Raw genomic sequence first — 24927 nt, forward strand, 5'->3', positions numbered from 1 at the left:
TCTCAACCAGATATGGGCTATATGAATTCTTGGTGATGTCATTCGAGTTGATAAATGCACCAGCATACTTCATGTATCTGATGAATTCTGTTTTCATGCCGGAATTGGACAAGTTCGTGGTGGTTTTCATCGATGATATTCTGGTGTACTCAAAGAACGAAGAAGAACATGCCGGGCATTTGCATGTAGTGCTTCAACGTCTGCGAGAGCACCACCTTTATGCCAAGTTATCCAAGTGTGATTTTTGGCTAAAGGAAATCAAATTCTTGGGTCACACTATCTCTCAGGATGGAATAGCTGTTGATCCTGATAAAGTGCAAGAAGTGATGAACTGGAGGCCACCAACAACCGTTCGCCAGATTCGGAGTTTTCTGGGATTAGCTGGTTATTACCGAAGATTTATTCCGGACTTCTCTCGAATTGCGAAGCCTATTACTAAGTTGTTGAAGAAAGAAGTCAAGTTTGTGTGGAGTCAGAAGTGCGAAGACGCCTTCCATGCATTAAGGCAGCATCTGACCACAGCACCAGTGTTGGCGCAACCCGACAGCAGCAAGCCTTTTGATGTATATTGCGATGCCTCTGGCACCGGGCTAGGTTGTGTCTTGATGCAAGACAACCGAGTCATTGCTTATGCCTCAAGAGCACTCAGGCCTCATGAGCAAAATTATCCCACTCATGACCTCGAGTTAGCAGCAGTGGTTCATGCATTGAAAATGTGGAGGCACTATCTAATGGGAACCCACTGCAACATCTTCACTGATCATAAGAGCCTTAAGTACATTTTTACTCAGGCTGATCTCAACATGAGGCAGAGAAGATGGCTAGAGCTGATCAAGGATTATGACCTGGAGGTACATTATCACCCAGGGAAAGCTAATGTGGTAGCAGATGCCTTGAGTCAGAAGTTGCAGTGCAACTGTATTCTGATGGATTCTCGTATTAACACCTTGTGTGATGAGTTGAGCAAGATGCAAATTGAAGTGATTCCTTCTGGTTCTTTGTCTCACATTTCTGTTGAGCCAGCTTTGCAAGACCAGATCATCATGGCCCAGCTCAGTGACAATGGAGTGCAGATTATCAAGAAGAACCTCCATCAGAAGGTTGAGAAGTATAATTGTTTCCGCCAGGATGAGAAAGGTGTGTTATGGTTCAAGAGCAGATTGGCCTAAAGATCAGGAGCTCAAGAGGAAAATTTTGGATGAGGCTCATCTCTCCAAATTCTCTATGCATCCGGGAAGCACCAAGATGTACCATGATTTGAAGCTTTTGTACTGGTGGACCAGAATGAAGAGGGAGATAGCCCAGTATGTATCAGAGTGTGACACCTGTCAGAGGATAAAGGCAAGCCACTTGAAGTCAGCTGGAGCTTTGCAACCACTATCCGTACCTTCGTGGAAGTGGGACGACATCAGCATGGATTTCATTGTGGGTCTGCCCAACACCTCTCGTCATCATGATTCGATTTGGGTTATTGTGGACCGATTGACGAAAGTGGCACATTTTCTTCCTGTGCACACCACTGATAAGGCTCAGAGGTATGCAGAATTGTATATTGACCGGATCGTGTGCTTGCACGGATTACCTTGGACCATTGTTTCTGATCGAGGAGCCCAATTTGTTGCCAGATTTTGGGAACAATTGCAAGAGTCTTTGGGAACCAAGCTAATCCGAAGTTCAGCTTACCACCCACAGACTGATGGTCAGACGGAAAGGGTAAACCAAATTCTGGAGGATATGCTGAGAGCTTGTGCGATCGATTGTGGCAAGAACTGGGATAAGCACCTCTCCTTGGCAGAGTTTGCTTATAACAATAGTTATCAATCTAGCCTAAAGATGGCACCTTTTGAAGCTCTCTATGGAAGAAGGTGCAGGACACCACTCAATTGGTCTCAACCTGGTGAAAGAGAAGTTTTTGGACCTGATTTAGTGACTGAAGCCGAAAGGAAGGTCAAGCTGATCAGGAAGAATCTAGAAGCTGCTCAGGCCAGGCAGAAGAGCTATCATGATAAAAGAAGGAAACCTCTCCAGTTCGAGGTGGGAAGTTTTGTATACCTCAAGGTATCACCCACCAAGGGAGTGCAGAGGTTTGGGATCAAAGGCAAGCTAGCCCCTCGTTACATTGGACCTTATGAGATCATCGAAGCATGTGGACCCGTGGCATACAAGCTGAAGTTACCTTCAAAGATGTCTGCCATTCACAGTGTATTCCATGTATCTCAGCTGAAAAAGTGTGTTCGATTGCCGACTGAGATCATAGCAGAGCCAGAATTGGAGATAGAGCCAGATCTATCGTACCAAGAGTACCCCTCCAAGATTCTGGATTGCAAAGAAAGATCAACTCGGGCTAAATCGATCAAGATGTTCAAGGTCTAGTGGAGTAATCACTCAGAGGAGGAAGCTACTTGGGAAACCGAGGAATTCCTGAGATCCAACTTCCCCGATTGCCTACCTAAGGAAGCTGGTACGTAATCACCCCCAACCCCCTCCTCCTGCCCTTCGAATCTAACTTTCAAAAATATGATCTTAATTCAGAATGAAGTAACTATAAAGTAAAACTTAAAAGGACTTCCTTCTGAAGTTGCAAAGAGAATGACATTCGAAGAGCAGTTTGCCCTAATAATAACAGTAATCACCCATTTCCTATAAGTCTCACCCTTCGCTTCACCCTGGGAGGACTCTGGCCCGAATCTCGGGACGAGATTCCTTTAAGGGGGGAAGGCTGTGACACCCCAGTGTCACCTAGGGTTTTTCTCAAATACCAAACCAAAAATCATTATTTTATGAGAGCCAAAGTAAGCAAGAGCATCAAAATAACTTAAGTAATAAAGAATTCACCAAGTATATACTTAAAAGTGTCATGATCAAAACAATTGAGACTTTTAAAAGATAAGAATGTGCAACCCAAATTAACAACCCTAAGTGAGCCCCATGAGCAAAACTCAAGAAAATAAGAAAAAGGGAATGAAAAGTTTAAAATTTTGACTTGAGCCAATTATGAAAATTAAAGTATATTTAATGGGCAACAAGAAATGTTGAGAAAGCTTAGCCAAAATAACTCAAATAAAACCCCAAATCAAGCTTCTCATATGGGGACTCATTGGGAATTCTGAATTTCAGAATTCTGAAATTCAGACCTTGAGCCAAGGATCAGGGATGTTCACCTTGATCCCTAACTCGAATCCTAATGGCCCCATTGACAAAATTGTGTCTAACTAACCCCTCTGTCGTGTGCCAGAAGATGGCATTGGGACGCGAGCCCTAGACACGACAAAACCCTGGATTTGCCTCGGGTTTGAGCAGGGAGACAGACCAGATTTCTTGGCTCCATATCTCTGCAACCAGTAGGCAAAATCCTATGACCCCCACACAAGAATGGTAGCTTGTAGGGAGGAGAAGAGGTTTTGTGCACTGACCAAGGCGAGAGCAGGCTCGGATGAGCGACCACACGCGCCAGAACTTGGGCAGAACGCACGGGCACACGTGTTCGACCCTGGTCGGCACGCCAGAGCTCGCCCAACCCGCGCGCGCGCTCACCCCGGCGTCCGGTCAAGTCCGCCGCGCGCCCACGCCCTCGGCCGTGCCCGCCCGCGCCTATAAAGCCTCCCCGGGCGCACCTCTCTTCGCCCCGCACTCACCCTCACCGGCCAGCCACCTTTCCTTAGCTCCGGCGAGCTTGATTCCGCCCGCCATTGCCGCCAGAGCTTCGGCCACCGTGGCCAGCCAACTCCAGCCACCCTCAAGCCCAGCCAGTGCTTCGGCTAGCTCCGCCAGTAGCCCGTGAAGCTCGCCAAGCCCTCGGACCCGGCCGGACTTCACCGGAGGCCCGAGATCGACCTCACCGGACTTCGGTCTTCCGCCGCCGCGCGTGGACCGAGCTATCCAGTGAGTCTCCGCCCAATTCCTTGCGCTCATACCTTCTCTGGCATCCCGTGGACCTCCCTGACCCATTTGATTGAACTATCTCGCCGTGACCAGGCCGGTCTCCTCGCCGCCGACGAGCATCCCCGCCTGCGCGCGTGGACCGACCGACTCCGGCCATCTCCGACGGCGTTCCGCACACCGTTGTGATCCCCGAGACCTCCCCTTCGTCCTCGATCACTTCACCGGAGCAATCTCGCCGCCGGTAAGCCCCTCCGCCCTTTTCTCCGCCGCGATTACTGTTTGAGGTAGAAGAAGGACCTCGGGTTAGGATTTGTAGAACCCGAGGGGTTTTCTGTGATGTCAGTGACTCATGTGAATAGTAGCTTAAGGGCTGATTCGCGAAGAAAACTTAGAAAACCCGCCAGGGACCCCAGTGCAAAGTGGATTTCCATTTAATCAATTCTGTTAATCTTTTTAAAAAAGACCAGAGAACTTAGAAAATCCATAACTTGATGAAATCTTAATAAAAAGTTGTCAAACCAATTTTGCTAGTCCTGAATATTATGATCTATCATTTAAAAATAGTAAACCCCATGCTTTCTGTTCAAAATTTTAGAGTTTAAATTTAAAAACAGAAACCCACTAAACCTTGTTTAATTAAGGAAAATTAGTTTTTCTTCTGTGCTGAGCTTAAGAAAATTTGTAGATGTTTAAACCTTATTTAGACACTGTTTAAAAATAATGGGAACCCCAGCATTGAAAAATATGATGTAGTTATTCCTTTAAAGCTAAATTGTCTAAAACTTAGAGAAAATCAGAAAGGCCTTAGAAATTAATGAACAGTGATTAAGATTATTTTTCCTAGTTTACTTATGCAACAGAGAACCTAGGAAAAATACAGAGACCATTAATTTGGACCAGTTTTAAATTAAAATGTTTTATTTAGCCTTATTTAGACTGAAAATCAATTATTAGAGTAGCAAAACTATAACCAAAATGATTAGTAAAAATCCAGTGAACTTGTAACCACCAGAGCCCCACTACAAAAATACAGAGCACCTCGGCCCAACTTTTTAAGTAAGGAAAATAAATATGAAATGCTAATGAGGTATTTTTCAAATAAATCATGAACAACCCCTAATGATGTGATAATGGGCAACCAAAAATTTGCTAAGTCCATGATGAGATAAACCACCAGAGAAAAATGCAAACCCATGAAAAAGAAGTAAACCCATACCTTTTGCTAATGATTTAAGAGAGAGGCCACTTAATTCAAATAATGCAAACCACCCCTTCCCTTAAGCAAAAAGAGACCAAACTTCAGAATGATTGCTCTTGCACAAAAAAACTAACTACGAAAAATGAGAACTCTGTTGTTTGATATTTTTCAAATATAGTGGTAGTAGAAAGCACCCATTTGGCTAGAAACTTGAGAGAACCATAGAAAATTAATCAAGAGGTGTTAATGGCTAGAAATTTGTATCAAGTCATGTTATAACACCTAAAAGCCAGCAAAAATAAGTTTTAGAGAATTACCCACGGTTAAATAATAGTTGTAGTTCAAAGCACCCCTTCTGCCCTAAGATTTGGTAATTTTGTCCAGAGAAAACCATTCACTTTCTGACCCCAAATTTTGACACAGGGAAACATACACCAGTACCAAGCCACTGTAATTTTTGCAGAATTTGTAGAATTTTATAAAAGCAACTTGTAGTTCAAACCCACTCCAAAACATTAAAAGAATAAAAGAAAAGGAAAGAAGAAATAAACCTCGCCCCAATAAGTCTAACTTGAGAACTTATCATTTATCCCTAATACTTAAAAGGAATTCAGTGGAACCCCCAAAAAAAAACCTACCCCTTACCTTAGCTAAGTATAACCCAACTTACCAAGCATACCACTAAGGGTTTACATAAGTAAAGTTAACTTGTTTAAACTCAGAAGATCATACACCTTGGAAGTTGTAATTTCTAAAAGCACATATCATATCATGCATATATCTTACGCATTGCATTCATTAGATTGCAATCTTGCCGACGGAGAGTACGTGCTCATCCCCGAGCAAGGACCTGTCCAAGAAGAGGACCAGGAGCAGGCTTCAGAGGCTGCTATTGAGGATCTCCCCGCAGCCCCAGCAATTGAAGGCAAGCCCCGGTTTTATGCATAACCATGTTATTATATGCTACTTTACTACACTTAATGCTTGTAGGATTGCAATGTGCACTTAAGTGTAGGAGTTGCTTGAAACCTCTAGTTGCATGAACTTAGGATTCCTTTTTGAGATGAATACTAGTATGCTAGGTCGAGTAGCTGCTTGCTAATCAGGATCTCGGTAGAAGTCGAGTGATTTTTCTAGCACTCGCGCGAGGTCAGGAATTGATTGTATTCATCTTGATAACGGGATCTATGTTGGTCTATGGACTTGGATCCAGGGAGGATGCCTTGTCCATGAGACGGGAAAAAATGAATTAAGGATTAATGTGTGGATACCTGAGTCAAGCTTTTGAACGTACTAAGCACATGCCGGGAAAAATGGTAACCGGTAAACCTAGTACCTGAGTGAAGCCGGGCGCGGACTTTATCTCTCATGCGACCTGAGACTGGGTCTCCCATGCTAGCTATGGTGGGTACAAGTGCGGTCACTGCACGACGGCAGCCGGGGTCAGTGGAGCATTGTATGCCAAGGCGGTGAGGCCTGGACGCGAACGGGGAATCGATGGGGACGGTTGTCATGTGCGGGGTCGGAGTACCCTGACATGCCGTGTGTTTAGGTTTACCTTGCAAGGTTTAAAACTCGATTCGAATCGTCTGCTTCTCGCAGCTAATGAGACTGCTTGATTCCTTGTACTACATCGAGTAATAAGTGAAATGTGGTTAATGAGATAATTTGTTGATTGAACTAAATGTTTGTTACCATGTATGCTTAGAAGGAGCAAATCTAGCTAAGTTAATGATGGTAGAATTTGAAAAGCTAAAAATTGATTTTAGAAACAGCTAGTGTTTTTTTAGCAAACCAAACCCCTCAGCCAAACAGCTGCATAGTCTAGAGGTAGAGGAGTAGACTCCTCACACCGGTTAAGTCTAGCTGAGTATTAGTATACTCAGCCTTGCTTGTGGCACAATTTTTGCAGGTACCATGCAGGAATTGGTTGATGGTGTGACTTGGCCTACCACCCTGCCACCGGGTTGGACGGTCGAGTGGGATGTTGCTCCGGCAGGAGAGGAGCCTGAGGAGTAGTGGGCTAGGCCTTGCCCATTTCCTCATTACCGACGACATCGATTATCCACTGCACTTTATTTTGTGAACTTTATTTGCTACTCAAAAACTCCGATCTATGTAATAACTCAGTACTTAAATTGAGGTTTCCTGTTTTATTGTATTTCTTCTGTGACTCACCTTCGAGTGAGATTGTGGAATTTGATCCTGGTTAAGTGGCTCTATCAGACTAGATCTGAGGGACTGACGGGTTATTCCGATTTAAGTGTGTTACGACCCCTGGGGCGTGACTTAGGCACTTAAGCTGGAATAATTCGGGTGGTTCTGCCACAGTTTTACTTTATCTAGACCATGACATGGTAAATACGAGTTTGCAATCTACACGGTTAGTGTTTACATGTATTTTTTTGCAATATTTATAATTGAGATGTAGGTGTTTATTTCAATAAATATCCGAGAAATGCACTGGTATCTTGCCGTGATCAATGCAAGAAATATGGAGATACAAGTGCTCGACTCACTTGGTACATCATCCGGTCGCAATGACCTCATTGACACTGTGAGTTTACACAAACTCAACAATTACTAACCCCTTATTAACTTAAAAAATCTCAACTTCTAATTCTATGTTTTTATAATAATATCAAGATAAAAGGACTCCAAAGACAAATTGATATGGTATCTGAGCGTAAGGAGTTAAAAGATCACATGTGGCCAGACCTCCGAGTTGCTTCTTGGCCACTTAGAGAAATAGAAATGGAATATGCAAAGCAAATAGATAGGTACATCATACATTCTTCTTTGTTGCTATTAATATTCATTGATGTTAATCTTGACATTTTTATCATCTGGTTGATGTAGCTCCTCGTGTGGCCTCTTTCTACTAAACTATATCGAATACTGGACAGGGGATGAATTATCTGATAATTTTACCCAGGTATATTATTACTACTATGACATAGTATGCACATCTACAGTCAATGATACATATAATTGCTAAATAAATTGTTTCTTATTTGTAGGATGACATGTCACACTTTAGGAAAAAATTGGCTGCTATATTACTATCTTCAGATATAAACAAGAGAAAGGGGTGTCCATTATACAAGTATGACAAAGAAGTCGATGCTAGAAGCTCCTCTGATGTTCAGATATTAGATAGTCCCATAAATCCTAAGAAGTGGAAACTACTTTGTGTATCTGAAGATAGCGAAGTATTGATGGAAGATGATGATGGCCCCATCACTCAAGCAGACTTAGAAATGTGGTTTGTTCATGATTGGGATAAAAGAACTCCTATAAAAATCCCGACCGACGAGTGCACTAATGAATTTTTACTGAGTGGCCTTTCCACAAAGGACATGCCAGTGACCAAAGTCGATTTAATAGATGTTCTATGTTATTACATCATGACAATCCAAGATGATACGACATTAGAGTAAGTGTTCATTGTTTTATCTATTTATAGGTACCAACTACGTAGAGTTTTTATATAGACTTTTGTCATGTTGCATTACAGGATGACATGGGTGCAAAGTTTCAACCCTTTTAAGATAAAAATATCTGTCAAAGACCTGCAAAACATATTAAGGGTAAATCTCGATATGACTCTAAAATGTTTTGACATGGCTGTTCGATTGTTGGCCATTAAAGAGTCACATATGTCAAAAGATGAAATGATAACGGATAAAAACATTATATGGACATGCGCTTCTGGGTAAGTTTGTTTCCAATCAATAATGTAATAATATATTGTATCTATACATATAATCCTCATGTGGACATGTATATATATTTATCCAGCGAATGATTGGTTTTGGTAAACTTCCAAAGTACCATCAGGATCCTATAGCAGAAGAGTTAGCCAAAACACTCGACTGTTGGCCTTCATTGAACTGTTATATCACTGGTTGTAAATATGTAAGTATGTGTTCATTTCGAATGTATTTATAAAAGGCACTTTGTTGCAATCCTGATGACTGATATTTTGTAGGTTCTTATGCCATTGAAATTCAACGGATGCTACACACTTTTCGTAATCGATCATGGTAAAAAGCACGTAACTTTTATAGACTTTACACCCGCTCAAGATTGGTGTAAACACATGCCATACAAGAGGTTTGCGGAAGCAATTATCATGGCCTCAAAGAAATATAAGATTGCCTACAACAAGAAACGTTCTGGATGGGCAGAGGATATTTTTAAATGGGAGCATACAATTCGATCTGGTGTTCCAATTGACTTAAAATGATATTTTCTCAATACCACGTTCTCAACAGTTTATTTTTTTTATGATAACCATTGTATATAATATAGTTGGCCAAACATTATTCTATAGGATTAATACCAACTACTTTGTTCTACAAGCTATGGTCATGTGGGGGAGTGCTAGACGAATGTAATTTGATAGGGTGAGTGGAGTACGTTTGTTTCATGTTCAAACATACATTTCAATTACATAATATAAATTTGATGTTTTGTTCTCTTATGTCTTTGTGTGTATGATGCAAAGATTCTTCGAAGGAACTTTGTAATTGATCTGTTAAGTTACGAGGACAATTTATGCCGCTATGCCATCCCTGCAAACATACAACAAAGACTTATTAATATCGCTAAAAAAGATTAGATTAATGTACGGTTGGCGACATATTTGGCTATTATTAAAAATTCTATATTGACTCTTTAAAATAGTTTGTGCGATATTGATAATGTTTGTCACACAGATTCTGTATATTATAGTGAATAGATGGTGAAAGACTATGCACGAGGCTTGCAAATTAGTAAGACTCATACAAGCGCGAGACAGTGTGTTGATGGGGCACAAGGGTAACACATGCTCAGGTCTTAACATGTTTGGCTTCCGAGCAAACTTTATCCATACCTCCAAGAAACTATAAGATCCGATCAGATATGTGTCGATGCTCATTCCAACGTACTCCCATTGTAACGCACAGTCAAACACCTATTTTACATTGAAAATCGCTTTAATCCATATGTATTGGGACCAATATAGATTATAGAGTATCCAAGACAAGACATGGAGCGGTGGGAGGACTCGGTTGAAAAACGCGTGACAACCTGGGGTGCCTCTCAGCAAAACTACCACCACGATCGGAAGCTTCTCCGCCATCTTCTGTTTCCTTCCCGACGAAGCAGCAGCTGCAACGACTCCTCACCCAAATCTGCCCTGCCGCTCTCTCCGCCGTCATCTCCAACCTCCGGGGATCTTAGCCGCCAAATCTGGGCCGTGCTCGCGCTTGGGCATCTGCGGCCTACGATGGGGAGCGAGTCGGAGCCCGCCAAGGGGCTGCTGCCCTACCTGCAGCGCGCGGACGAACTGCAGAAGCACGAGCCCCTCGTGGCGTACTACTGTGAGAGACGCTTCTATCCCCTCGTCGGTTCGTTCCTAATCGCATCCTATTGGTTAGGGTTTTGATTCGATTTGGATTGGGTGGGTTTGGGCAGGTCGGCTCTACGCGATGGAGAAGGGGTTGAGGATACCCCAGAAGGAGCGCACCAAGACCACAAACTCCATTCTCATCTCCCTTATGAACCAGCTCGAGAAGGCACGTTCCTACATCCGGGTCTCCTCTCTTGTTCAGTTGAATTAAACAATTGCTATGATTTATTTATTTATTTTAGATATATCTATTATACGCCTTTTATGTTGGCAACCGGAAATGCATTTTGGATGTTGCGTCTCAGTAAAACGTTTCAAGCTTTCTGTACAACTGGTATCAGTAAAAATGGATTGTCTATCAACATATACTTGTAGGTTCTGTTTGGATATATGTTGAATCATCATTATAAAATTGCATGTTCTGTTTGGATATGTATGTTGAATCATCATTACAGAATTGTAGGTTCTGTTTGGATATGCTGAACCAAACAATGTCTGTAACAAGGATACTAGAGAGAGGGTTTATGACTTGGTGCTTTGACTACTAGCATTCATGTGGTAGGACCTTTGTTGTATTAAGGTTGACTTGTTGGTATCATGCTGTGTAACAATTTGTAAGACAGCTTTCAGCAGTGTTTATCTGGAACGATACAAGCATGTCCAGAACTTGTATGCAAATTTAGTAAAAATCTGGAATTTGTTATTTTGTTTAATATAAACACTCGCTGATAATAAGAAACAAGTTTAAACCACAAATGGCCTTATCGTTCGAGCAAGCTCGATCAGGGTCTTCGACTTGACTAGGCAATTAGGAAGCGATTAGTCGTCCTAGTCGCTGATTAATCGCGATAGGTCGTCTGACTAGGGTTATGACTGACTAGTTTTGTCTGTTTTGGGCCAGTATCCAGTCTCTTTTTATGGGCCAGTCCACCATCTCTAAAGGTCTAAGGGCCTGTTTGGTTTGCTGCCTAACTAGCCACAGTTCGCCTAACTTTTTCTGCCTAAGGTTAGTTCTTCAATTCGGGCGGCTAACCATAGGAAAAGTGTGGCGCAGTTAGCCACGAACCAAACAGTCTCTAAATACACTGTTTTGCCCTACTTAGGGTGTGTTTGGTTGTGGGACAGCTAGGACGGGATCGTCCCCTGACGTCCTCTCTCGTCCCTCCAATTTTGAGGGACAACAGGGGACAACACTAGATAATACTGTCCCAACCCTTGACCCAGAACCAAACAACCTAATTTGAGGGATCGTCCCATCCCATCCCGTCCTGTCATTGACCCAGTTCTTCAATTAGAGTCCTGGATACGCAACACTGTAGCAGTCGGCACTTGTATGCCTCAGCGCTGCCGCCCTTGCTCCATTGCCCCCTTCTCTAGCGCCGCCGCCTTCCACTCCCGCCGCCCTGTTGTGCGTCCGTTGCTCCATCGCGTGGCTGCTCCCCCCCCCCCCCCCCCCTTCATCGTCCGACGGCTGCAGAGGCCTTCTGCTCCAGCCTCTAGTGTGCGGCGCCTCTGCTCCAGCCTCCAGCGTGCGGTGCCTCTGCTCTAGCGTTAGACGGCCTTCTGCAGCCGCGGCCATTCTCCTGCAACCGCGGCCGTGTTCCACTCCTTCATCAGCCATGACCACGACCATCCTCCTCGGTTCAGACTTTAGAGAGAGATGAGCACCTTTTCAGACGGCAATCTCTCTGTTTTTTTGGTTGTTCACTTGTTCAGCAGTATTATGCCTGCCTCAGCCTCCTCTTCAGTTGCTCTTCGCTTGATTGTTCTGACACTGCAGATGAGAATAGGAGGCAGCGGTATTTGCAATGTAGTGTCCTGCTGTCCTGCATTTAATCTTATGACTTGCATTTGAATTTTGAACCTATTATGCTGCTCCAGCTATATATATTAATATATATACATATGGTCCTGTTATAGGTGGATGACTATAGGATGACTAGGAGTAAACTAGGCTCGACTAATCGAGCAAATCGACGACTTATCACGATTAGTCACCTTATCGGTGCTCAGGCGACTTGTCGACTTTAAAACCTTGCGGGTAACTGGGACGTAATACTTCACCTGCTCATGCACCAATGACACAAATGTAGCATGTAGCATGCGATCTGTTTTGATATGCCTCACAAATTCATATGTTTTCCATTTCATCACTTAGCCTAAACATGTTTGCTCATCCTCCAGGACAAGAAGTCGTTGACTTTGGGGCCTGACGACAATCTTCATTTGGAGGGGTTTGCATTAAATGTCTTTGCTAAAGCAGATAAACAGGACCGTGCTGGACGAGCTGACATGTATCACACCTTGCGAAATTATTGTTCTGCTTCAACCATTCTGATATCATATATTTACAAAGTCTGACTAATGCATGCCAAATTAATCTTGCAGAAACACTGCTAAAACCTTCTATGCTGCAAGCATCTTCTTTGAGATTCTTAACCAGTTTGGTGAGCTTCAACCTGATGTAAGTTTATTATGTTATTGGCTACTAATGCATTTATTACTATATAATCTTGATGCTCTTGACCTATACTGAAAGATTCAATGAACATATCTGTGTGTATCGATGTTTAACATTCACTTTTATTTTTTCTTGAGCAGATTGAGCAAAAACAGAAATATGCCATCTGGAAAGCTGCTGAAATAAGAAAAGCTCTCAAAGAAGGCCGACAGCCTGAAGCTGGACCACCTGGTGGGGGTAAAGATGAAGCGCCTGTCAATACCACCACCATTTCTCAGGTAACTATCCTAAGTCGCTAGCAGTGGTTTCTGAATGACTATCGCCATGCTCTCACTCTTAGCTAGTGTGAAATTGGCTTTCTATCTACTATAGCAGTATAATTTGCTTCAAGGTTGCTAACACCAATCCTAATGTTCCTTCTCATAGGTTTACTCAAATCTTGTTAGATTGCTTCTGTTTACTTTACACGTATTACCCATCCAACATACATTCAATTTCCTGAAATGTATATTGTCAATACTCTTAGTTTTTGTAAGCATGGATTCTGGACAGTTCTATTACCTTACTTATCATGTTTCAAATGAATGGACACAAAGCACATTTTTTTTGTTTAAAGTCTGATGGTGGTCTTCAAACTTGTTCGTCTGTGTCATGGCTAAACTTGCAAATCGGTCGTTTAGATCCTCAAACTTGAGCATCTATGACATCTCAGTCCCTAAATTTGCAAATCACTCGTTTAAGTCCTCAAACTTGTTTGGTTGTGTCATTTTAGTCCCTAAACTTGCAAATCATCCGTTTAGAACCTCAAACTTGTTCATTTATGTTATCCTGCTCCCCAAATGTTGTAAACTTGTAAATTCAATATATATTTATAGAACTATCCAAAGATTGTAAATCAAATTTTGTTAGACTTTTGATAACATGTACTTTAAATTAGAATAAAAGAAATCACACTGTATCTTCTTTTTTAACTATGCAGTTAAATAACTAAATAGGCACATACATTTTTATATTTTGTTTTGTCCTGTAAATAAATTCCATAAATTTATAGGAGTGTTCAATAGATTGATCACGTCTACACAACACTCCTATAAATTTATGGGATTTATTTACAGTACATAACAACATATAAATATGTATATGCCTATTTTGTTACTTGACTGTAGAATTGAAAACATAAAAGTCCAAGGTGATTTCTTTTAAGCCCCGTTTGGATTTTTTGAATTGAATTCTGTTCTAATAATCGTAATTTAGGCATAGATCAATTAAGCTAATATGTTTATATGGAATATTTGTATATTACTTAGCCATTCGGGGGAGATATTTATGTGCTACATTTATTCTATAGGGGGAACAGATTGAAGAGTGTGTTATAAATTATAGAGTAGAAACATAGCCTGGTGATACATAAAATCAATTTTCATCCCTCACCCTATGAATTTGAGATATGCTTATATTTAAACTTTGGAAAGTGGTGAAATGTCAAGTTCCAAGCCAAATATCCTACTCTATTAAGTAGATTCCAATTCCTACAAAATGAACGGATCCAAACGACCCCTTATTCTAATTTAAAGTACACGTTACCAGGAGTCTAACTGGTTAGGTGGTGTGGTAGCAAACACTCAGGTTTTGGGTTCAATTCCCGGTGGAAACGAATTTTCAGACTTGGGTTAAAAAAACCCCTCGCTGTGCCTCGCCTGCTCTCGGGCTACGGAAACTGTGTGCGCTACCCTCCGACCTGGGGGCTGATGCAGAGTGGGCAGAACTGGCCTGTTAGTGATGGGAGGCTAGGGTTCACGAGTTTTCTCGACCAGAACTTGTGGTTCTGTGACTTATTACATGAATGTCGTTGGGGGAGGCTTAACCCTCTTCGGTCGAGTTTTTTGTTACCAGGATTCTAAGAAAATTGGATTTACTTTTTTAGACAGTTTTACTCTAGCTGAGTTGGTTAGGTGGTCTGAGTAGCACTTCTTAGGTCCTGAGTTTGAATCATAGTGGGAGCGAATTTCAGGCTGGGGTTAAAAAAGGTCACTCATTAGTTCCCCTGGTTGCGCGCGCACGAGATGCACTGACCTATAGGGGGTGGATCCTCGTGTTGGGCCTGGGAGGGCTCAAAGCACGAGTAAAGATCTGCCTTATAGGGGGCGGACCCTCTTGCTGCACGGGGGGGGGGGGGGGGGGGGGGGGGGCAGCTTTCGCGACCTTTCTTTGGTTGGGGCTCCGATTGAGCTCCTTGGGGGCGGTCTTTCCCCTACCAAGTTTATAAATATATATTGAAATTACAAGTTTACCACATTTATGGGCCAAGACAAGTGTGTGTTTGAGGGGGGGGGGGGGGGCACCAATGCCATTCTTCAGAATATCAAGAATGATGCTAGGCTATGGTGTCTGGCTGGGGCTGCAGGCTTGAGAAAACTGTTGCCCTAGTCCTTGTGTTTTTAAGAGGGTCAGGTCATTAGTTTGTTTTATATTTCCTTTGTACTGTAATGATTTGCTATGTCTGCCACCTTTAGCGGCGGTTTGTTTTGGCCCTCTTTGGACCTTTTTCTTTCCTTCTTAATATAATGATGCGCAGTTTTCCCGCGCGTTCGAGAAAAAAACATTTTGGGACCAGGATGACACAATTGGGGACCTAAATGGGTGATTTTCAAGTTTAGGGACCAAGATGACACAACCCAACACGTTTTAGGACCTAAACTAGCGATTTGCGCGTTAAGGGATCAAGATGACACATATGGACAAGTTTGAGGACTTAAACGGTCGATTTGCGAGTTTAAAGACCTGTTTGACACGGTTGAACAAGTTCGAGGACCACTAGTGGATGTTACTCTTTTTTATTTAACTTTAGTTGGTAATTTACATTCAGTCAGGATTTCCTCCAACTTTTCTTCAATTCTCCCATATGTCATTTAATTTGGCTTGAAAGATCTTAAGCCATACAGTAAACACCGATTATGCTTCAATACTTCGTGCAGATTTTGGCATTCACTGGTTCTCAACCTTTGTATTATTTGGAACTGTAAACAGGATATGGCGCGAAGCCATTCCTTCAGCAGTGCGAACCAGGGCAGTGAAGCATCACCTCGACCTGTCAACATGGTTATTTCCGAGCTTCTCTTTAGTAGTTATGATTTGCAATAATTTTACATGGTTTCTTTGAACAAAGCAGTTTTATTTATTTTTTGATATATCTTATTGTGCACAGGATTTTAGTAGGCGGGGTAGCTTTTCTGCTGTGCAGCCAGGAAATAATTTGCCTCCCCAAAGTACAGAATTCAATGATCATCCCTCTACCCAGTCACCCTATTCTTCCCCACCACCCTCACAGTCCCAGCACCCTTCTCCATCACAATCTTATTCCTCTCCCTCATACCAGGCAACAGATTACCCTTCTTCTGATATTCACAAACCATCCCCCAATTATTCATCTTCCCCCTACACAAGCACAGACTACCCTACCAATGAGCTCCACAAACCACCTTCCAATTATTCCCCACCTCCTTACACCAGGACAGATCACCCTTCTAATGATGGCTACAATCCTCACAGCAATGATAAACCGGATGTTTCGGCTTACCCTCAGGCATACCAACCCCCACCCTACACAATTGACCCTCAGCACATCTCTCAAAACTACTACTCCACCAAAGCCCCAGCTGCTCCATACAACTACCCTAATTTTCAGTCATATCCAAGTTTTCAGGACAGCACGTCACCTTCTGTCCCGACTGAGCCGACGTATCAATCTTCATTCTATCCTGCAACTGATGGTCCTGCAGCTACTTCGTACACTCCTGCTTCAAATTCCTCTGCCCCAACACATTACCACTCAACTGCTGACTATTCACCTCAAGTTACTCCTCCAGCTGCGCCACCAGCTAGCCAATATAAATATGATAGCAGTTACCAGCCTGAAGTTGAGAAGATTGCTGAGGCTCACAAGGCAGCCAGGTTTGCGGTCGGTGCTCTTGCATTTGACGACGTATCTGTTGCCGTGGATCACCTGAAACGTGCACTGGATCTTCTGACAAACCCTTCTGCTGAACCTCGCTAGCTCTTTTGCATTCCCTTGCTCTTGTCAGAAGCATCATCTGTACATATACAAGATTGGCGTACCACCCATGGATAAATTGCCAGGCTGCATACTTACAAGACAGGGGTAACCACACAAATCTAGGAGATAATAAGCGAGCCTTTCCGTGTGAGCTTTTGAAGTGACACTTACAGGAAACCTTAATGTCTAAAATCTAGTTATTTTATTCTGAGTTTTGTGCTATGTAACCCATTATATTCATTTGCACGTTCTCGAGGTCTGGTATGGTATTTTGGGTATGGATGGTTGATGCCGTGCCTGCTTGTTTCTCTTTCATGGTTTGTCATGCTGCTGTCACTCACGAAAAGATGATTTAGATGCGAAAGGTTAGTAGTACTAAATTACGTTGATCTGATTGAGTTTTGAAGAATCGATATTGCGCATGCTCGTTAAATAACTATTTGGATATTTGACCGCTTCCAGTGTAGAAATAGCTCCTAGTAATAATCTGGGACGTGGATGAGCCGAATGATCTTGTACAACAGAACTGAGCAGACTGTTACCACGAAAAAACACTTTAATATTGAAACGCTGGTGAAAGGTACACAGATGAGCCAGAACTCAGGTGCTGTTTGCTGCCGTGCTGCGCACCGATACGTCTTCGCTTGGGATTGCTCCACGTCCTGATCGCTTACGGCAGTTGTCATTTCATCGGTAATCGTTTATCTGGTTAATCCGTTTGGGGAAAAAAATGAAGTTTGATAGTGGTGGTAGAGTCCAAAGCTAGACAATAGCCTCACCTTTATTTTTCTTGTCGAACGACAGAGCTAGACAATAACTGTGGCTTTATTTTTCTCGTCGGACTACAGAGCTACTTGTTATATTATTACTCGATTCGTTCTAAACTATAAATCATTTTTTATTTTTAGAAACATTATTTTTGCTATGCATTGAGATATTATGTATCTAAATAACTTATAATTTAGAATGTATGAAATAAAATAGAAAACTAAAACACATAATTTAGAACGGATGGAATAAGATAAAAATCAGACAGGATAATTTAGCCCGAGCACTAAAACGGGATTGAAGCACTAAAAGGGGATTGAAGAAAATTGACATGGATCAATGGAAAATTAGTTTATTTCTCCCTTAATCTACTTCCAACCAAACAAGCCTTTAGGAGTAGTCCTAATGATGTGTCCCCGCTACCACTAGATAGAGGAGTGTTGTTCCACTGCGAAAGATATTACATCAACCAGATCAAGGACCGAATTTAACAATTGAAAATGCATAAAATATTGTTTCTTTGGCTTGATCATAGAGAGGACAAGGAGCCAAACGTGGCAGCCCACGCTTACTGAGTCGGTCAGCCATCCAACTTCTATTCTTTTATAGCTACCAAGCAAAAAAAATGCAGCACAAAGAAGCCTAACTTTTTTAGATCATCTTTTGGGGGACAAACTTGATGGGCGGCCACAAAAAATAGCTTAAACAGACTTACTGGACAAGAACTAGATTGCGTGGACTTTCACCCATAGTGGTCTTAAACAGGGGCAAATTTGGGCCCCGCACCGCCTGGGCCATGGCCTAGGATGTGGCCCATGTCAAGGTATATGCTTTCGGGCCTTTGGGTCTGGGGTTCACTGGTTCAGAGAAAAAAAACTTAAAGGCCAGCGCTTCTGCAAGCGGCCGTCAGTGCTGTGAGTCTACGAGCAAGCGACCAAATGAGAGAGCTAGTGATGCGACTCTATGACTGAGCAGCCGAAGAAGTGAGCCAGAGCTTGCCAACCGCCAGCGGACCATGGCGCTAGGGCGGTCGATGATGTAACACCCAAAATCCACCACCTAAAAAGCAATCCAATTTAATTTATTAGTTTCCAAAAGATAGGAAAATGTTTATGTTTTCAATTAATAAAAATAGATATATAAACAAGTTGAATAATTTTTTAATAGATTAAATTTTGCCAAATGCTTGATACATTCATATTAGAACATTTATTTTTGTTTAGATTAATATGCAAAATTTAATTCTATGGATTTATTTATTTGTGTGGAAGCCTTTTTATAAAATATAATGAGTTGCTAAAATAATTTTTTTTTCTTGTTAATAATATTTCTAATTTTTATCCAATTTTTAATATATATATTATTTTGGTTTTATAAAAGAAAAATAAAAAAATAAAAAAATAAAAAAGAGAAAAGTAAATCATCGCAGCCTCATCCTTTCTCTTGGCCTAGCCTGCCCATGTTTTGGCCCAGCGTGCGCCCACCCGCCTCTCTCTCAATCTCTGTGATATGTGAGGCCCACCTGTCAGATGCTCCTTCCTCCTCCCACCGCTTAAACGCCATGCCACGTCTCATGGCCGCTCGCCTGCTACCTTCCTCGGCTGCTACTAGAGATGGCAATGGGTACCCGCGACCCGATACCCGATGGGTATTTACTCCATTAGGGTATGTATGTGGGCTAAATATTCTACCCGTGGGTCTGTTATTGGGCAAAAATCTCCACCCAATGGGTAAACGGGTATTAAAACGTTCCGCCTTCACACATACCCATTAACCCGTGGGTATAAAATACCAATATAAACTTATCTGAAGCATGAACTTGGACTTTAGTCATCCAACTTTTTTACTATTTAACAACAATTTAATGACCATGTAATCGAATATGTAATGTGCTATGTAGTACTATCATAGTGTTACTACTTTATTCAATTATCTTTGGTGTGTGTTGAATGGATGGTTAAATGATGCTAGAAAATTTTGTAATGGTATTTATATGGATATACTTGCCATTTGTATAGTATAATTTTTTGATAGTTGTTTAATTTTTGTGGGTACGGGTGACCCGATGGGTGACCCATACCCACATGGGTATGGGTATGGGGATAAATACATACCCGCTAGTGTATATGGGTGACCCGGTGGGGTATTTTTGTGTCGTGGGTATGGGTATGGGGTAGTAATACCCGGTGGGTATTTACCCATTGCCATCTCTAGCTGCTACCTTCGCGCACATGTTATGGCTTAGTGGAGCACCGCCGACAGTTGCGGAGGACGCCAGAAAATTTAGGTGTTGCTAACGCAACGAAAACTAAAAATTTATGACACAGTTTAAAATAACTTGTAGCTATAAAATAAGTAATAAGTGTTGAAAAATACCTTATTTAGTAGTCATCTTGATTACAATCCATTTACAACCAAATACCATATAGCGAATAAAATCTGGGAAAAAGAAAAAAATGAGTTAGCAATAGCAAATTAAAGTAAAAATTGTTGAACAAGTGAAATAAGAATATACGTTTAGTTGTGTCTAGTTCTAGAAGATCTAGACAATTGCATTTGTCTAGTTTTCTTATCTTCGACTTGACCATTAACATTTTCACCATTGGTATCTTCACTATTATTCTCTTGAATTCCAACTTGTATTCCGGTTCATTGCAAACTCCACTAGCGCGAGTGCTTAGTCTACTTCCACTAGAAGCTTGACTAAAATAGCTCTTTAAATCTGTCATTTTACGAAGCATATAACATGTATTAGAGAATTAGAAGATGTTACAACAGCCAACAGGGAGTGTTCACATAATATAGAGATACTTTTTGGGCCATATTCTTTGCCTTGTTTTTGTTTGTATCCAAGACTGCTATTTAGAAATTGGAAAATCTGCACCTTGAAAAATCTAATACATTAGACACGCACAATCAAATACTCACGCACTACCTTTGACCTTTCTATGCTCACAAGTCTCACAAGTCACAATCAGACAACTAGAAACACAGAAGCACGAAGCAAGCAGACAACTAGAAGCACTAAGCAAGCAGCCAAGCAAACAACTAGACAAGCAGACGTGCGGCCAAGCAGGAAGCAGCGGCAGGCGGCAGCCGTGCGGTGCGGGTCGACGCCTCGGCGGGACCAAGCGGCAAGCAGCCTGCAGCCGGCCGCCGGGCGGGACAAGACAATCAGACAAGCAGATCAGCGAAGCGCCGGAGCGGACAGCTGGAGCGCCGAGCGTGCCGAGGCTCCGAGCGGCTGGAGCGCCGCCAGGAGCGGTCTGCAGCCGAGCGGGCGAGCGGTTGGAGGCTGGAGGCCTGGAGGAATGAGCGCCGGCAGGAGTGCGGGACGTCGGGACGCGCCTGTGCGGCTGTGCGGGACGAACCCTAATCTCTATTCTCTTAGTGGGCCGACCCAAGGTATTGCCCAGGCAATACTGGACCATACTGGGCCCTCCGCCCCTGACCGCCGATGTTGTTACCTCCACCAAGCACCACGACCTCTTCTCCTCCCACGACATTAACTCCGTCGATTATGGGTGGGCATTCAATCCATTTGGGTGATTTTGTTCGGTCTATTCGTTTTTTTTGAAATTTTGGGTTCTAAAAAATAAGGCTCAAAATTTTCAAAATAATTTTAGGGATTGGACTCGAATTCAGTCTATCCGGTCCACCGAATAGACCAAATTATAGATAGATTAGTTACTTTTGTTAAAATATATGAAATGAATAATTAGATAAAAGTACTAATTTACAACAAGTTGTGAAGCATCTAGGCCTCTAAGTAGTGTTTTGGTAATTAATGACAACGATATATGGACTAACGATTCTCAGAGAAATAATAATATAGGTTGGACCACATAAACATGAGCTTTATTGAAAGTATTGGAGACTTCAACATTTGTTGTGGAACGAATACATGCAAAGGTATTGTGTAGGATTTTACTTTTGCCGGCGACAAGATGTTTAGAGAAGGCAATTGACCGGGTTAGTAGGCTAGATAGCTGAAATATCAAAAGGGTTCAATGACAATTTTATGCGTGAAACTTAGTGTCTCATAGGACATATAGATGTTGCATGTGCATGGGGACTAACATATAACCGATTACGCATCCTAGACGCGAGGCGGTGGCCCTGTTTTCATGCTATTTTGTATACATATTTATGCCAACGTCAATAGGTTTTTACGATATATATTTCAGTTCATAGCTCTGCTTCCGTCTATTTGCCTGTTTATGATATTTCTATTCACATTTTACGCAAATGATTTGTTGATTTTATGTATTATCTCGTTTACTTAATCCAGTGTGTATTAGGTTCCTAGTATTTACGCCATATGTATAAGATATATTTACAATGCACACATTTACGCAACGAAATAGAAATTTAGAAAAAATAGCTGCTCTAAGAAATGAGTAGGGATGGATCCGGATATTTATTCGGATGTCAAATTTTTGGTCTTGTTTCTTCGATTGCGAACAAATAACATATAGAATTTGCTATGTAAATTTATATTCTTGTTTTTAGCATTGAGACTGTTAATCTTCATAAAAAATGAACATTAAATTCATTATATATCTTTTTAAATAATTGATATAAAATTCGAATGTCTATTCAAATACAAATTCAGATGTTTTTTTCACCTTTTTTATTGTAGGGAGAAAATAATGTACATAAAAAATTATATAAAAATTTATTTAAATACTACATAATATTCTTAATAACAGTGCCAAAAATCAGCTTTAAATTCTATGTATATCTATGCTAAAATATTAGATTTGTGATACAAGTCGGATGTTTTAGGAACATCCCTAGAAATGAGGTCATTTGCCATGATTCCATAAATCTCGCGTATGCCAATCCATTTTCTTTTCAACTAACATTCTTGTCATCCTAAAATTATGCACATGTAGCAGAAAACAGATTTTTACGTAATCTAGCGAAGTGCATAAATCTTTCACCGTGTAGTATAATTAGTATCAGTGTATATAATAAACTGGTTCTAACGAACTTTGATGCATGGATGTTGGAGAGACCCTATATTTATGGAGGAAATAAAGCATTTAAATCATATTTTTTGTTTCCATGCATCTCAATCTATTTTCTTTTTCAAAACATATTCTTGCCATTCTAAATATGTGCACATGCAGCAGGAAACAATTTTTTTACGTGGTGTACCACACTGCATAAATATCTACACAGTGTAGCATAATTAGTATCAGTATAAGTCATAAACTGGTTCCAACGAGCCTAGTTGCAGTGCTGTTGTAGAGATCCTATTTTTATGTATGATATAAAACATTAAATCAGATTTTTTGTTTTCATGCATGTCAATCCATTCCTCTTAACGCACATTATGTCCATCCAAAATTTGTGCACATGCAACAGGAAACTGATTTTTTACGCAGCGTACCGTATTGCATAAATACCTACATCATGTAGCATAGTTAGTAGCAGTATTTTTCATAAAAATGTTTCTAACGAGCATAGCTGCATGACTGTTATAGAGATCATATATTTATGGACGAAATAAAGCATTCAAATCAGTTTTTTGTTTTCATGCATGCAACAGTTAACAGATACACTTTCTAATTTCTCACGCATGCAAATATAAACAAATTGTCCGCATGCAAGGAATGGGACGCATGCGAGCAGGGGGAGCTAGTGGCGAGGTTGGTCCGGTGGTGCGGGGGTGGGGGGTGGGATGGCTGGGGCTTCATGTAACTATTGAAATCCCCGACCCCCTATATATACACACACACACAATTTTTACTCCTTAGCAAGTTTGAGTACCCATCTTTTAAATCCTAGGCCACCATTGATTGCTTGAGATTGCATTCTAGTGAGTGATTGAGTGAATCTAGTGCATTGCATCATTGAAGTGATCTTGAGGCACTAGGTGGAACATCAAGCAATCGTCAATGACTTATTACTCTTCAAGGTTGCCGCCTCCTAGATGGCTTGGTGGCGACACCGTCGAGCTCTTCGTGAAGGTTGTGAAGAAGCCATAGAGGAGATTGTGAGGGGTTCGTGCCTACCTCGACGAAGCGACAAAGGTGACGTCAGTGGAATCGAGGTATTGAGTGTTTCCTTGTCCACTTGGATCAAAGATCAAGCGATTTCTTGATAGAGGAGCAAGTTAGAGCTTGGAATCCACCTCAATGTTGATTAGGGGTGATCGACAAATCACTGAGACCATGAGAAAAAATCAGTGTCTCTCTTGTTCTTTACTTATTCTCTTGCAATTGCTTGTGATTAGTTGAATCATCATTCATTTCTAGTCATCTTGATTACTTGTTCACCCTAGGTTGCCAACCTATCTTAGATCAATATAGGCTAGAGAATTTATATCTCTTGTTGTACTGATTAAATTTCTCTAGTGTTTGTGATTTTAGTCAAAATCATCTATTCACCCCCTCTAGCCGGTGTCCTAGATCTTACAAGTGGTATCAGAGCCGAAGACTCCATTGTTTGTGGATCTAACCATCCCAGATTTGGATATGATGGCTAGTGGAAGCAATATGCATACTGGGAAGCCGCCTCATTTTGACGGGAACAACTATGATTATTGGAAAATAAGAATGATAGTGCATCTTAGAGCAATGGGTGGAAACATTTGGAGAATTGTAAGAGATGGATTTGTTGTGCTCAAGCAAGATAAGCCAACAACTAGTGATGAGCAAAACATTCTAGTCAATGATCAAGCTACAAATGTGATATATGATGCTTTGGATATCAATGAGTTCAATAGAATCAAGACTCTCACAACCGCTCATGAGATTCAGACAAAGTTGATGGAAATTCATGAGGGAACAACCATTGTGAAGAGTGCCAAGCTTTATGTGTACAAGAGAAAATTTGATCAATTTTTCATGAAGGAAGATGAAAGCATATCCAACATTTTCAACTTGCTAAATGAGATTTAAATGAGCTCAAAGGACTTGATCTAGATGTGCCGGATGTGGATTTTCTCATAAGTTTGTTAGGTCACTTCCAGAGAAGTATGATACTATTGTTACCATGTTAGTGAGAAGTGACTTGAACAACACTTCACTAACCGAAGTATTGGGAGAAATACTCATTCAAGACATATTCAAGAAATCTCAAGCTGATGCCATAAGTTTGGCAAAGAAAGTGAACAGTGAATCAATAGCTCTCAAAGCTAAGCCTCCAAGGTCATT

General features: G+C 41.4%; 2 protein-coding genes across 2 annotated transcripts; one reads left to right on the forward strand and one right to left on the reverse strand.

Annotated features, from left to right (window-relative positions):
- Positions 1-10100: 10100 nt before the first annotated feature.
- LOC103638323 (protein HOMOLOG OF MAMMALIAN LYST-INTERACTING PROTEIN 5) lies at positions 10101-17306 on the forward strand. Its single transcript, XM_008661271.3, has 7 exons — positions 10101-10449; positions 10544-10644; positions 12663-12772; positions 12867-12942; positions 13080-13217; positions 15967-16038; positions 16145-17306. Exons 1-7 carry the CDS (start codon positions 10116-10118, stop codon positions 16991-16993), a joined length of 1680 nt encoding a protein of 559 aa, XP_008659493.1. The 5' UTR covers positions 10101-10115; the 3' UTR covers positions 16994-17306.
- Positions 17307-18094: 788 nt separating this feature from the next.
- Positions 18095-21067, reverse strand: LOC100383380 (uncharacterized). The gene is given in 3 exon segments (NM_001176035.1): positions 18095-18820; positions 20138-20200; positions 20277-21067. Coding segments are annotated over 2 exon segments (288 nt in total). The 5' UTR covers positions 20503-21067; the 3' UTR covers positions 18095-18820; position 20138.
- Between the last annotated feature and the right edge of the window lie 3860 nt (positions 21068-24927).

Source organism: Zea mays, chromosome 9, assembly GCF_902167145.1.
Source record: "Zea mays cultivar B73 chromosome 9, Zm-B73-REFERENCE-NAM-5.0, whole genome shotgun sequence".
NCBI classification, from domain to species: Eukaryota; Viridiplantae; Streptophyta; class Magnoliopsida; order Poales; family Poaceae; genus Zea; species Zea mays.